At 37.3% G+C, this 14,276-nt stretch overlaps 1 protein-coding gene across 1 annotated transcript; it reads right to left on the bottom strand.

The window, feature by feature from the left end:
* Positions 1 to 1,804: 1,804 nt before the first annotated feature.
* Positions 1,805 to 13,592, bottom strand: mrpl15 (mitochondrial ribosomal protein L15). The gene is made up of 5 exons (XM_077237947.1): positions 13,400 to 13,592; positions 12,328 to 12,485; positions 11,345 to 11,510; positions 3,729 to 3,852; positions 1,805 to 2,210 (listed from the first exon to the last, which is right to left on the bottom strand). The coding sequence occupies exons 1-5, from the start codon at positions 13,502 to 13,504 to the stop codon at positions 1,873 to 1,875; spliced, it is 891 nt and encodes a 296-aa protein (XP_077094062.1). The 5' UTR covers positions 13,505 to 13,592; the 3' UTR covers positions 1,805 to 1,872.
* Between the last annotated feature and the right edge of the window lie 684 nt (positions 13,593 to 14,276).

Raw genomic sequence — 14,276 nt, forward strand, 5'->3', positions numbered from 1 at the left:
GATCCAGTGCAAAATTTATGAGTAATAAATGGAAGAAGTCAATATTCAATTAAAATTACTATTTGGTACTGCAATATAACCTCAGAGGGAGAAGGCATCTCGACAGACACTTACACTAAACAGCTCAAATATATGGCTTTTACAAGTAGGATATAAGCTATAATTAAAGTCCTCGTAGTCAATAATTTTATCCCTTAAAACTCATCTTTGATCGCCAAAATGACACGTGACAAATTTAAATCAGTTACACTGAACAGTTCTGCAAATATATGGCTTTTATAAGCAGGATATAAGGCATTCGTTTGGATCCTGTGATTCTGAGTATCAAACTGCAAAGTCACGATTTCAGTAAACGAGGCTTCGTTACGTCATAACCAGCGCGTGACTTGTACCAGAAAATGTACCAGCCATAAAAAAAATTTGCCCGGCCATGAAACTTAAGCTTAAACTACTATACTCTAAAAAATGCTGGGTTCTCCCAACCAATGTTTGGGTCAAATATGGACAAACCCAACTGTTGCGTTTAAACTTTTGTTTCAAAAGTCCAACCAACGGTTGGGTTCGTCCATAGGTCACCCAAACATTGGTTGAAACAACCCAGCATTTTTTAGAGTGTAGCCTATCTAATATCTAAACATTATTAAAGACAAGTAAACTGTTCGTAAAAATTAAGAACAAATAAATACAATATAAGAAAGATACAAGTGAAATAAACAGTGGTGTTCAGGTCTGTCAGTAGTTTTCAGGTACAGACATTTAATGTAGTTTTTACATAAAGCAAATGTAAAAAAAAAACCCAAAACACTGCATATTCTTTACTTTATAAACTACATATCCTTATCAATTAATCCTTATTAAAGACATTCAGTCAAGAGTAGCGAGTGATTTTTTCTTTGTCCATTGACGTTTAATTAAAGTCCCCCTGTAGTCAATCATTTTATACCTTAAAAACTAATCTTTAATCACCAAAATTTCATATTTTAATGCTTTTTCCTTAAAATATCTTGAATGTAACTCGACACCCTCACCTCATTTAGTATTCGCGTGGTTCTATGAATATGCAAATGAGCCCCGCCTCCACTCACTCACTCACTCACTCAGAGATCCACTCGTTGACGATCACACGTTGATCTGATTGTTTGCAAGGTAGTTTGTGACGTCAGAAACACCAGCGATTTCAAAGCTTGTTTTTGAGACTGTCTTTGGTTCACTGCAGTTTTAAGGAGAAAATACTCAGCAATGCTGTCGACTTATGAATTTACACACGGTTTGTCTTAAAGCGTATTAAAAACATCACAAGCACATATAAACAACATTAAAAGCTGGATTTTCCCCACAGGGGGACTTTAAAATTAAAAACATAGACAGTATCAGGAATATTAGGCTGCTGTCACTTTAAGACCGAATGCACGGATCTAATGTACTGATACTGACACACATGCGTTCACTAAGACATAACTTACTGTGTTACTAGGCACATTTTTTTCATAACTTAGTGTGAATTTGTCTGCTCAAGTGCAGGAAGACGTGAAAGAGAGTTCAGTTTAGCTCACACTAAACTTTCCTCACAGCGCGAGTAACGAAATGAGCTCCTTTCATGTCTTCTTGCGCTTGAATATTTAAATTGTCAAGGCTTAAACTGTCCTGAGCGTCATTCACGTTCATGCATTGTCAGAATTCATAAAAAATAAAAAAACGTTTCATCCAGATGGCGCTTGACGAGTGTTCATTTTAGGCCCTGGTCATAACGGTTTACAAACGTTTCAAACTGAATACATTCATAAGGACAGAACGTGGAATCAGCTTTTTAATACAGAAATTTAATTTAATCAGTTCTTCAACATTGACTTTATACACACAGACACAGACGACTTAAGAGCCGTAATAGCGCAAGACTTTATCGTCCGTGGGTTTCAGGATCTTCTTGTCTGCCATATTGACGACCCATCCCGGAGACAAGCCGAAGAAGATCTGCCGCGGGTCCTTCCTCTGCGCTAGCATCTCGAAGCGCTCGTCCGCGCTGGTGTCCGGGAGCCGGTAGCCGTACTTCTGCGCCAGACGCTCGCGCGCGGCCCGCACCTGCGCCGGGTCCGACAGGTAGCCGCGGTTATTAGCGTCGGTGTAATACGGCAGAAGCTCTTCACCGGGAAGCAGACGCTTGGGGATCGGGTCACCAGACATGAGGAAGGGCACGGGCTTGATGAGGACTTCTGAAACACACACACACACACATACATATATACACACACACATACATATTTACATATACACACATACACACACACACCTTATCAGTAAACAGACTCTGTCACCACGATGATCATGAGCACTGGATTGTAGGGCTGGGCGATAAACGTATCATATCATAAGTTTATGTTGATAATAATGATAAATTCTGGACTTTTGTTCTCAATATGGATTCCTCTAACAGCCAATCACACAGCAAAGCAATTACAGACTTTTAAAGAACAGCTTTTCACTTTAATTTGAGAAGAACTACCATTATACCCTGAAACTGAAATCTAACACCACAAACCGTCAAAATAAAAGTACGGTTTAACTTGAAGAGATTATGGGAATATATCACTACCGTTCACTAACATATACTTCTCAAAGTCTTAATAATAATATTATTAAGGAATATCATACACACAACGTATTGTTCCACAGTTCTGCTGTGCAGGATCTTATTTGACATGCATTGGTAAATTAATTATATTTGCACTTGATTACATTTTAAAAGCTTAAGTAAATTGTTTATGTTTATATAATAAGTGCTCAAAAGAGTCAGAGCAGGCTGCATTTATTTGATTAAAAATACAAACAAAAAAAAAACAGTAATATTATTAAATATTATGACAATTTAAAACTGTGAATATATAGTAAAGTGTAATTTATTCCTATGATCAAAGCTGAATTTTCAGCATCATTACTCCAGTCTTCAGTGTCACATGATCCTTCAGAAATCACTATAATATGATGATTTGATGATCAAGAAAGATTTATGATTATTATCAGTGTTGAAAACAGTGTTTTTTTCAGGATTTGATGAATAGAAAGTTAAAAAAACAGCATTTAATTAAAAATAGAATATTTTGATACATTATACAATAAATGTCTTTTCTGTAACTTTTGATCAGTTTAATTCATCCTTGATGAATACAAGTATTGATTTCTTTTATTTATTTCCCCAAACAAATAAAAACATTTCTGACCCCAAACTTTTGAACGGTAGTGTTCAATGTTACAAAAGATTATTTCAGATAAATGCTGTTCTTTTGAACTTTCTATTCATTAAAGAATCCTGATATAAAAATTGTTTCCAACACTGATAATAATCATAAATGTTTCTTCATCATCAAATCATCATATTACACTGATTTCTGAAGGATCATGTGACACTGAAGACTGGAGTAATGATGCTGTAAATCCAGCTTTGATTACAGGAATAAATTAATCTATATATTAAAATAGAAACGGCTGTTTTAAATTTTCATAATATTTAACAATATTACTGTTTTTTGTATTTTTAATCAAATAAATGCAGTCTTGGTGAGCAGAAGAGACTTAAAAAAAAAAAACACATTAAAAATCTTACTGATCCAAAACTTTTGACTTGTATTGTATATTTCATTGTGATCTCAATATGAGGTTGTTTATCGCCCTCTAATGTATATGTGTTGCACTGAATCAGGGTTAGCGTGGGGTTAGCGTTAGCGTATACTGACGGAGGCTGCGCGGGTCGTAGTAGCTAGTCGTGATCACGCCGCCGTTCCTCTCGACCGCGGCGATGGCTTTCTCTGACGCCACCTGCACCTCCAGGTTCACCTTCGCACAGAATATATCAGCACCCTGAAACACACACACACACACACACACACACACACACACACACACACACACACACACACACACACACACACCTGGATGAATAAACAGTGTTTTACAGAAGTCCATAGGCCTTAAACCCCAGATGCTCAGTTGTATGTTTGATCAGGTGACATGAGCTCCCAATCCAGAGGCTACAAAAGCATCCTTCGCGTCCAAGATTCAATGCGCGACAGTGACAGCAGGATTTTTTTTGAGAGAAAATGCCGGATTACACTTTTAAAATCAAGAATTGGTTTCAACTTGAATACGTAATAATACAAATGTTGGAAAAAGTGGTTCAACAGCGGTTTAAAGCGGTATCCTCTGCTACTATAAAACACTGTGCAGATGAACTGGCACCAGTTCTCACAGATATATTTAACTGGTCCTTGAGGGAATGCACTGTCCCTCAATGTTTTAAGTCCGCTGTTATAATTCCTGTGCCCCAAAAAAATAATATAAGCTGCCTAAACGACTACCGACCTGTAGCTCTAACATCTGTTATAATGAAAATCTTTGAAAAAATAGTATCTAAATATCCGTCCAGTGTGGTCAGGCTCGACCCCTTTCAATTTGCCTATAGGGCAAACAGGTCTGTTGAGGACGCTGTATCCCTATTCCATTCTACAGCACCTGGAGGCCCCAGGGAACTATGCAAAGATCCTTTTTATAGATTATAGCTCTGCTTTTAACACAATCCTACCCAACAAACTTTTTCTGAAACTTCAACAAATGGGGGAATTCATAATTCCATATGTTACTGGATTTGGGAGTTTCTGGTGCAGAGAACACAAGTGGTCAAAATAGGGAATAACATCTCCAATGTCAAGCACATTAGTACTGGAGCACCCCAGGGGTGTGTTTTGTCACATCTTTTATATTCGTTGTATACAGATGAGTGTACATCACACACTGATTCTGTTAAATTGTATACATTTGCAGATGTACAACAGTAGTGGGGCTCATTTCTGGGGATGATGATGTTGCCTATAGAAAGGAGGTCCTCTCACTGACTGAATGGTGTTACAAACACAGTTTAGAGTTAAATGTCTCCAAAACTAAGGAGCTAGTGGTTGACTTCCGTAGAAGGGGGAAGTTGTCCCAGCCCCTGTACATTAATGGGGAGGTGGTGGAGAGGGTGGACAGTTTTAGGTTTTTAGGCACTACGATATCATCATCTTTAAAATGGGATGATAACATACTCAACATTACGAAAAAAGGCTTTAAACTCAACTCCATCTGTGAGATTTACGAGGCCCGTATTCGTAAAAAAGGCCTAAAGATCTTACAAGATGATACTCACCCGGCCAACTCTCTTTTCTCTATACTCCCATCAAGAAGAAGGTTGAGAGCTATTAAGACAAAAACCTCCCGCTTCCTTAACAGCACATACTGCAGAGCCATTAAATCTTTAAACAGCTCTCAGCTTCTGAACCAGTACCTTATGAAAAAAAGGTTCTCTTAATAAGTCTGCATAATTTGAACTTTTTTAGAAGTGTTTTATTATTATATCATTTTATATATATATATTTTTTTATGCCAATCATATTAGTGTTATATATTTATTCATTGTAAAGTTGAGGAGCTGTGCTCTGTATCTTTATGCAAATTTTTACTTCTACCTGACATCAGCCACTATAGTCTCCTGGACTGTCATCCAGGTACCTGATGAGTGGCGTGTTCTCTTTATCTTTATCTTTTCTTAAGTGTCATCCCATGTGGGATATTGTTTGTGTACAGTTGATTTATGTTTTTTGTTGAACGAGCACACTGAAGAAAATCCCTAACAACTTGCACCGAGTTGTATGGCAATAAAATATTGAATTGAATTAAATGAATTTAAAGCGGTTCAAAAGTGATTTAAAGCGGTTCAAAAGTGGTTTAAAGTGGTTCAAAAGTGGTTCAAAAGTGGTTTAAAGCGGCTCAAAAGCGGTTAAAAGCAGTTCAGAAGTGGTTTAAAGCAGTTCAAAAGTGGTTTAAAGCAGTTCAAAAGCGGTTTAAAGCAGTTCAAAAGTGGTTTAAAGCGGTTCAAAAGTGGTTTAAAATGGTTCAAAAGTGGTTTAAAGCGGTTCAAAAGTGGTTTAAAGCGGTTCAAAAGTGGTTTAAAGCGGTTCAAAAGTGGTTTAAAGCGGTTCAAAAGTGTTCTAAAGCGGTTCAAAAGTGGTTTAAAGCGGTTCAAAAGCGTTTTAAAGCGGTTCAAAAGCGGTTTAAAACGGTTCAAAAGTGGTTTAAAGCAGTTCAAAAGTAGTTGAAAGCAGTTCAAAAGTGGTTTAAAGCGGTTCAAAAGTGTTCTAAAGCGGTTCAAAAGTGGTTTAAAGCGGTTCAAAAGCGTTTTAAAGCGGTTCAAAAGCGGTTTAAAACGGTTCAAAAGTGGTTTAAAGCAGTTCAAAAGTAGTTGAAAGCAGTTCAAAAGTGGTTGAAAGCAGTTCAAAAGTGGTTTAAAGCGGTTCAAAAGTGGTTTAAAGCGGTTCAAAAGTGGTTTAAAGCGGTTCAAAAGTGGTTTAAAGCGGTTCAAAGCAGTTCAAAAGCGGTTTAAAGCAGTTCAAAAGTGGTTTAAAACGGTTCAAAAGTGGTTTAAAACGGTTCAAAAGTGGTTTAAAGCAGTTCAGAAGTGGTTTAAAGCGGTTCAAAGCAGTTCAAAAGCGGTTTAAAGCAGTTCAAAAGTGGTTTAAAACGGTTCAAAAGTGGTTTAAAGCGGTTCAAAACGGTTCAAAAGTGGTTCAAAAGAGGTTTAAAGCGGTTCAAAAGAGGTTTAAAACGGTTCAAAAGTGGTTTAAAGCGGTTCAAAAGTGGTTTAAAGCGGTTCAAAAGTGGTTTAAAGTGGTTCAAAAGTGGTTTAAAGCAGTTCAAAAGTGGTTTAAAGCGGTTCAAAAGTGGTTTAAAGCGGTTCAAAAGTGGTTTAAAGCAGTTCAAAAGTGGTTTAAAACGGTTCAAAAGTGGTTTAAAGCAGTTCAAAAGTGGTTTAAAGCGGTTCAAAAGTGGTTGAAAGCAGTTCAAAAGTGGTTTAAAGCGGTTCAAAAGTGATTAAAGTTGTTCAAAAGTTGTTTAAAGCCGTTCAAAAGTGGTTTAAAGCAGTTCAGAAGTGGTTCAAAAGTGGTTTAAAGCAGTTCAAAAGTGGTTTAAAGCGGTTCAAAAGTGGTTTAAAGCAGTTCAAAAGTGGTTTAAAACGGTTCAAAAGTGGTTTAAAGCGGTTCAAAAGTGGTTTAAAACAGTTCAAAAGTGGTTTAAAACGGTTCAAAAGTGGTTTAAAAGTGGTTGAAAGCAGGTTCAAAAGTGGTTTAAAGCGGTTCAAAAGTGGTTTAAAGCTGTTCAAAAGTGGTTTAAAGCAGTTCAAAAGTGGTTTAAAGCGGTTCAAAAGCGTTTTAAAGCGGTTCAAAAGTGTTTAAAGTCGTTCAAAAGTTGTTTAAAGCCGTTCAAAAGTGGTTTAAAACGGTCCAAAAGTGGTTTAAAGCGGTCCAAAAGTGGTTTAAAGCGGTTCAAAAGTGGTTTAAAGCGGTTCAAAAGTGGTTTAAAGTGGTTCAAAAGCGGTTTAAAGCGGTTCAAAAGCGGTTTAAAGCGGTTCAAAAGCAGTGTTTCCCCTACCATTGTTTTGGGGGGGCGCCCCGCCCCCCCAAAACGACCCCCCGCCCCCCTTAAAATGCTGACGAAATCCAGTCATAAAAAAGGAATTTAGTGTATAACGCGGAATTTCACGGAATTTGTAAATTTGAGGAAAAAATAGAAAGCAGTTCAGTACACTTGAAATCAAATCGCGATGTAGACTAGTGTGTGTGAATATTAAAACACAAAGACTATTTAAATACGAATCCTGCATGTTCTGTATGAATGAATGGTGCCGCTGACGCGCAGTTTCATTTACCACACACACACACACACACCCTGAAGCACGTGTGACGCTTGCGCTATTTTTTGGCCTATATGAAGACACAAACGCATGAACTTCCTCTCCAGGCTCTAGATCCACTCTGAAAGTCACTTCGTAATAGGGGTGGGAACCGAGAACCGGTTCTTATGCAGAACCGGTAGTGTTTTTGGTTCTGATGCGATGTGTGGACGAAGTGCTGGGAGCTTATCCTTTAATAGCGACGTCTCACCACATAAATATTAAAATTGTAATGAATGCACTGTCCCTCGTATAATTCGTATAACAAGTTAAAAAAAATTGCGTCAGATATCAACGCAGAGAGAGAGAATAAGACAGTAGAGCTGCACCATTAATCTTTAAACGATCTCGATTCAAACACCCACGCGATCTTATTCCTAAATGACAAAAACTTCACACCGGGACATTCAAATCTGTTTGCGCTGTCGCTGACATGAAACATCTAACGTTAGCTTTACTTTCTGTCTTTTCAACAACACAGTATCGATATTTCTGTGTTAAAAATATTCAAATGATCACAGAAGTACTGAGATAAAAGTTTATAGTTCGAGAATAAACACTGATGTTAAAACAGTTAATCACCTTTTGAAAGTCGCTTCAAATAACGAAAATTCGCTTCAGAATTTACAAAATGTATATAATGAGCGATTACATCATGAATGCCTTTTTTCAAAACGTGTTTTTGTCTTATCCTGAATCACTACGGTAAGGCTGTAATAAGCGTTTAGACTCAGACTACTTTACACTGGTCGGTTCGGCACTGCTGCGGAGTAGCCCAGTGCCTGCGTGACTCACTCGCGTCATTGACATAAACATAGAGAAGTAGCTCCGGCTACAATGTTCTTCCGCAAGACGCATGCATTTCTGTTTATTAACTGCTAGAGCACTTTAATCCAGTAAGGAAACAAGTGAAGTTTCACAGAAATCAATCATTCAAACCGATTTAAAAAATATTATGTTTCACCTGTCTGGATCTTACATGTGTGTTCAAGCATATTCTACCCCTTCTGAGAGGGTATTCCACTGCTGGATATACAATAAGATATAGGAGAGGTCCCAAATTATCCTTGAGAATGCAACATTTTTTATTTTCCTTCAGAAAAAAATATTGCTAAATAATATGTTGCATTTGTTGACATTGCCAGTCTGTTAAACTCATTTGACAAGTAGGGCCTATCAGAAATAAAACACAAAAAGGATTGTGTATTTTCCCCGTACTACTATTTGTATTAGTTTTAATAATTTTTATTGAATGGGAACCGGAACCGGAATCGTTTGGCGGAACCGGAATCGGAACCGAAAAATTTCTTACGATTCCCAACCATAGACAGTATGTTCCCAACCCTACTTCGTGATCATTTAACCGCTTCATTTGAGAACAACTATCATCATGACATAAACACACAGAAACTCAAAAGGTCTTCACGGCAACCCGTCAAAATAAAAGTTCGGTTTAACTTGACAGAAATATATTACTGTTGTACATTAGAATTTAGATATGTCCCAATGTAATAATACACTAACACTAATCCAAATAAATTATCATCAAAACTGAAATTTTTAAGGAATAATCCATGTTTTAATTTTAACAGTAAAGCTCATTGTGCAGCAAGTTATTTGACAAAAAGTTTATTTAATTTCACATGATTAAAATTGATGATAAATGATACAATTTTTGTTTTATGTCTTCATTTTATTACCAGAAAAAACACAACACAGAATTAGTGTTAGTGTGAATTAGCGCAGAATTAATTAGTGTGACATTTTTTTTCATATATTTTAAAAAAAAGTATTGTTTAATGATTCATAATACATGATTTCAATTAATTAGACATGCTTTTTGATTGCAAAAAAATTACACCACGTATCCGTAACACGCCCGCTCCGCAACACTAGCAGTACACCCCCCCCCCCCCCCCTAAAAAAGAATCCTAGGGGAAACACTGAAAAGTGTTTAAAGTCGTTCAAAAGTTGTTTAAAGCCGTTCAAAAGTGGTTTAAAACGGTCCAAAAGTGTTTTAAAGCTGTTCAAAAGTGGTTTAAAGCGGTTCAAAAGTGGTTTAAAGTGGTTCAAAAGCGGTTTAAAGCAGTTCAAAAGTGGTTTAAAGCGGTTCAAAAGCGGTTTAAAGCGGTTCAAAAGTGGTTTAAAGTGGTTCAAAAGCGGTTTAAAGCAGTTCAAAAGTGGTTTAAAGCGGTTCAAAAGCGGTTTAAAGCGGTTCAAAAGTGTTTAAAGTCGTTCAAAAGTTGTTTAAAGCCGTTCAAAAGTGGTTTAAAACGGTCCAAAAGTGGTTTAAAGCGGTTCAAAAGTGTTTAAAGCAGTTCAAAAGTTGTTTAAAGCCGTTCAAAAGTGGTTTAAAACGGTCCAAAAGTGGTTTAAAGCGGTTCAAAAGTGTTTAAAGCGGTTCAAAAGTGTTTAAAGCGGTTCAAAAGTGTTTAAAGTCGTTCAAAAGTTGTTTAAAGCCGTTCAAAAGTTGTTTAAAGCGGTTCAAAAGTGGTTTAAAGCGGTTCAAAAGTGTTTAAAGCAGTTCAAAAGTTGTTTAAAGCCGTTCAAAAGTGGTTTAAAACGGTCCAAAAGTGGTTTAAAGCGGTTCAAAAGTGTTTAAAGCGGTTCAAAAGTGTTTAAAGCGGTTCAAAAGTGTTTAAAGTCGTTCAAAAGTTGTTTAAAGCCGTTCAAAAGTGGTTTAAAACGGTCCAAAAGTGGTTTAAAGCGGTTCAAAAGTGTTTAAAGCCGTTCAAAAGTGGTTTAAAACGGTCCAAAAGTGGTTTAAAGCGGTTCAAAAGTGTTTAAAGCGGTCCAAAAGTGGTTTAAAGCGGTTCAAAAGTGTTTAAAGCGGTTCAAAAGTGTTTAAAGTCGTTCAAAAGTTGTTTAAAACGGTCCAAAAGCGGTTTAAAGCGGTTCAAAAGTGTTTAAAGCGGTTCAAAAGTTGTTTAAAGCGGTTCAAAAGTGGTTTAAAACGGTCCAAAAGCGGTTTAAAGCGGTTCAAAAGTGTTTAAAGTCGTTCAAAAGTTGTTTAAAGCCGTTCAAAAGTGGTTTAAAACGGTCCAAAAGTGGTTTAAAGCTGTTCAAAAGTGGTTTAAAGCGGTTCAAAAGTGTTTAAAGCCGTTCAAAAGTGGTTTAAAACGGTCCAAAAGTGGTTTAAAGTGGTTCAAAAGCGGTTTAAAGCAGTTCAAAAGTGGTTTAAAACGGTCCAAAAGCGGTTTAAAGCGGTTCAAAAGTGTTTAAAGTCGTTCAAAAGTTGTTTAAAACGGTCCAAAAGTGGTTTAAAGCGGTTCAAAGTAGTAAAGCAATGGTCTTAATTACATCATTCGCAGGAAATGGGCGGCGCAAAATGAGCTCTAGGCGCATTTTGACTGTTTCGACTCTGATTGGTGGAGTTTTCTGTACAGCATCATGGGTAATGTAGTTTTTCACCATGAATTGTTCTATTAAACATGATTATTTAAAAAGAGAAAGTTGAAGTAAAACAGAGTAGGGCTGACTTTAACGGTTTATATGTTATCAATTTCCCCATCTGGAAAATGAACTTGCGTCCAGCGAACGAAGCAGCCTCTGAATAATAACACACGCACACACTCCCTCACTCACACACACCTCATCAGTGAGCTGAACGCCGTGGTCTCTCTTCAGAGGCTGGATGGTGACTCCGCGGCTGTTGACCAGTTGGGTTAGATCGATGGGCAGTGTTGGGTCAAGGCGACCCAGATCGATGAGGTACTGGAGCCTCCGCAGGGACAGAGGGGGATACTGCGGCCGGCGGCTGGAACACACACACACACACACACACACACACACACACACACATCAGACCAGCCGACGGAAGAGTGGGGGGGTTGGGTTGTAACTTTGCTCTTCATTTATTACTTAAATCTCACTTGAGGTTCTTTGATACCACATCAAAAACAACTAACCTAACTGATAAAGTTCGAACATGTGTGAACAGTCAGTGATAAAATAAGAACAAATACACATACAAGCAGAGATGAATACTAAAAGTTACAACATATAATAGCGGTATTCAGGTACAGAATTAATAATCCTAAATGTAAAATAACACAATTTGTTCACTATAGAAATTAAATACATCTTCATCTTTATTAAAGCTGTATTTTGTTGTTTTATTAACATGAATAACACACAACAGCAATATTAGTGTACTGTCACTTTAAGACCGAATAAACGGACAAACATCCGGTTTCTTTCTCAACTGTTCACTCCCGACATATCCGAGAGAACACTTGCAGAGACGCGTGTTAATACGTGCGTTTATACATCATTTTGTGTTTATATGTCCGTTAAAGGCCACGGAAACGCAGAGTAATCAGTTAGTGTCTGACTATCTCTCTGCGTGTGTGTGTGGCTGCGCGCACAGATAACGCGCGAGTCATGATTTTCGCCTCTTCTTCCGCGTTTAAAATCGTTTGAATGTGTAAATTGGCAAGACAAAACGCGTACAAATGAAAAACTTTCGCTCTATAATGTTTAAATTAAGCAGTTAATCCGAGCTGATCCGTACGGATAAACCGTGACCCGCTGCACCGCTAAACCGTGACCCGCTGCACCGCTAACCGCTATACCTGTGATCGGCGTTGTATCCGTATTTGGGGATGATCAGGTAGAACGGGGTCTGTCCGCCCTCGAAGCCCAGCCGCGGCCGATTCCCGCGCTGCCGCTCGCCTTTATGACCCCGCCCGCTCCGGTTCCCTCCGTGAATCCCTCGACCTCTGCGCTTCTCCTGTGCGGGAACAAGATCTACATCTCAAGACTGAGAAAACGTGAGGAATAAATCAAAGGGAACGCGATGTTCTCTAGTAGAGCTTAATAGATTTAAAAGGTTTAAAGTCCCCCTGTAGTCTATAATTTTATCCCTTAAAACTCTTCTTTGATCACCAAAATTACATATTTAAATGTTTTTTCCTTAACATATCTTGAATGTAACTCGACACCCCTGCCTCATTTAGTATGCGCGGTTCTATGAATATGCAAATGAGCCCCGCCTCCACTCACTCACAGCACTCAGAGATCGGGCTTTAATTCTCATTGGTTTAAACAACCGTGATGTATTGTTCTCTTTTATAATGTTTGACTTTAAAACTCTGATATCTTGTTTTTATATGTAGTATAATTTACGTGTGAGTATTCCCAAACTCTCTGACAGTGCGATCTCTATATGAGTTATTAAATTGTTGTCATATTTATAAAAAAATATATAAAAGCATTTCTGTAATTAAAGTAAAAATTATGATAAACATCTTTCGAATGGAAATAAACAGTAATATGATTGTCTTGTTCATTATATTAACCAGCGATTTCAAAGCGTGTTTTTGAGACTGTCTTTGGTTCACTGCAGTTTTAAGCAGAAAATAATATGTATCTTGATTAAAAGAGGTTTGGATATTTCTACTGGACAAAAATACAGAGGAAGATACTAATTTTAATGTCACAACTTTATGAATGTAAGACTTTCTTACTAAATTTAAGGATAATTAATGCTTCATAAATGTCCTACCTACAACGACTACTTTCATTATAAAACATATCATGTAATTTTAGAATATTATAAAAACGTGTTGCAACTTCAGTTTTGAGCATCTGCTCATGCTAGCACGCTAATCAGCTCCATTATAACGCCTCGCGGAATAAACTCACATCTTTCTTCGCACCGGGATTCGGTCGCAGGTTTGCGAGTGTAATGCGAGGCAGATTCTTCACTATATCGATGGTTTTCCCCGCTGTTGTCTTGCTCACAGACATCGTAGAGCCGGAGAGATGCTAGTCAAGGGCAGGTGACATGGGGAGGCTCACGTGGTGCGATAAACCGGAAGGACATGCGTGAAAGAACAATAATAAAGGTCACATGACATATTTTGATTCACTTTAGTAAACAGATAGAACTGTGAAAAATAATTATTAACCAGTAATTGTGACGCATCCTCAATAAATCATTATGCATAATTATGGTTGAGTTGTATTAATAATGTTAAAAAATAAAACTTACAATAAAAATGTCAATGTTTCAATATTGCTGCAATCCTTCACGGATTCCTTCTAAATAACTTTAACAACCAAATCATCACATGAATAGTATAAAATTATGATTTCCAATACCAATAAAATGGGCAGCATTTAAATGAGGGTTGCAGGTTCTGGCCTTAAACCTGTAGTTGTGTGAGAAACGAAGCGTTTTGAAGCTTCGAATCAATTGATTCGCCAAATGATTCACTGTTTTGCTGATACGCTGGCGACCCCTGCTGGTCAGAACAGTGTAAATGCAGCGACAACTCAGTCAAAACATGCAGAAAAACACCTTTTACAAACCAACTGCAATGTTTAATTGAAGCTGTCATCTATTAATTGCAATGAACAAATATATATGAAGTATCTCTATAATATGAGTTATTTTATTATATTAGGGCTTGTTTCGTTTGTTTTATGGTGAGTTTGGCTAATCAAAGCAGACTTTTAACAACAACTCTTTCTTTTTGTTATATACTTTGTCATTAAATGTCCACAAATGTATAAAACT

The sequence above is a fragment of the Siphateles boraxobius genome, unplaced genomic scaffold, assembly GCF_051911475.1.
Source record: "Siphateles boraxobius isolate OS27281-9 unplaced genomic scaffold, OSU_SipBor_1 214, whole genome shotgun sequence".
In the NCBI taxonomy this organism is placed as follows: Eukaryota; Metazoa; Chordata; class Actinopteri; order Cypriniformes; family Leuciscidae; genus Siphateles; species Siphateles boraxobius.

Bases quoted from the DNA above. Each gene is read 5' to 3' on its own strand.
- mrpl15 (XM_077237947.1), bottom strand. From the start codon at position 13,504: ATGTCTGTGAGCAAGACAACAGCGGGGAAAACCATCGATATAGTGAAG. The intron at 12,486-13,399 runs GTGAGTTTATTC...GTTCCCGCACAG, and splicing joins ATCCCGGTGCGAAGAAAGAT to GAGAAGCGCAGAGGTCGAGG. The intron at 2,211-3,728 runs GTCAGTATACGC...TGTGTGTTTCAG, and splicing joins CTACGACCCGCGCAGCCTCC to AAGTCCTCATCAAGCCCGTG.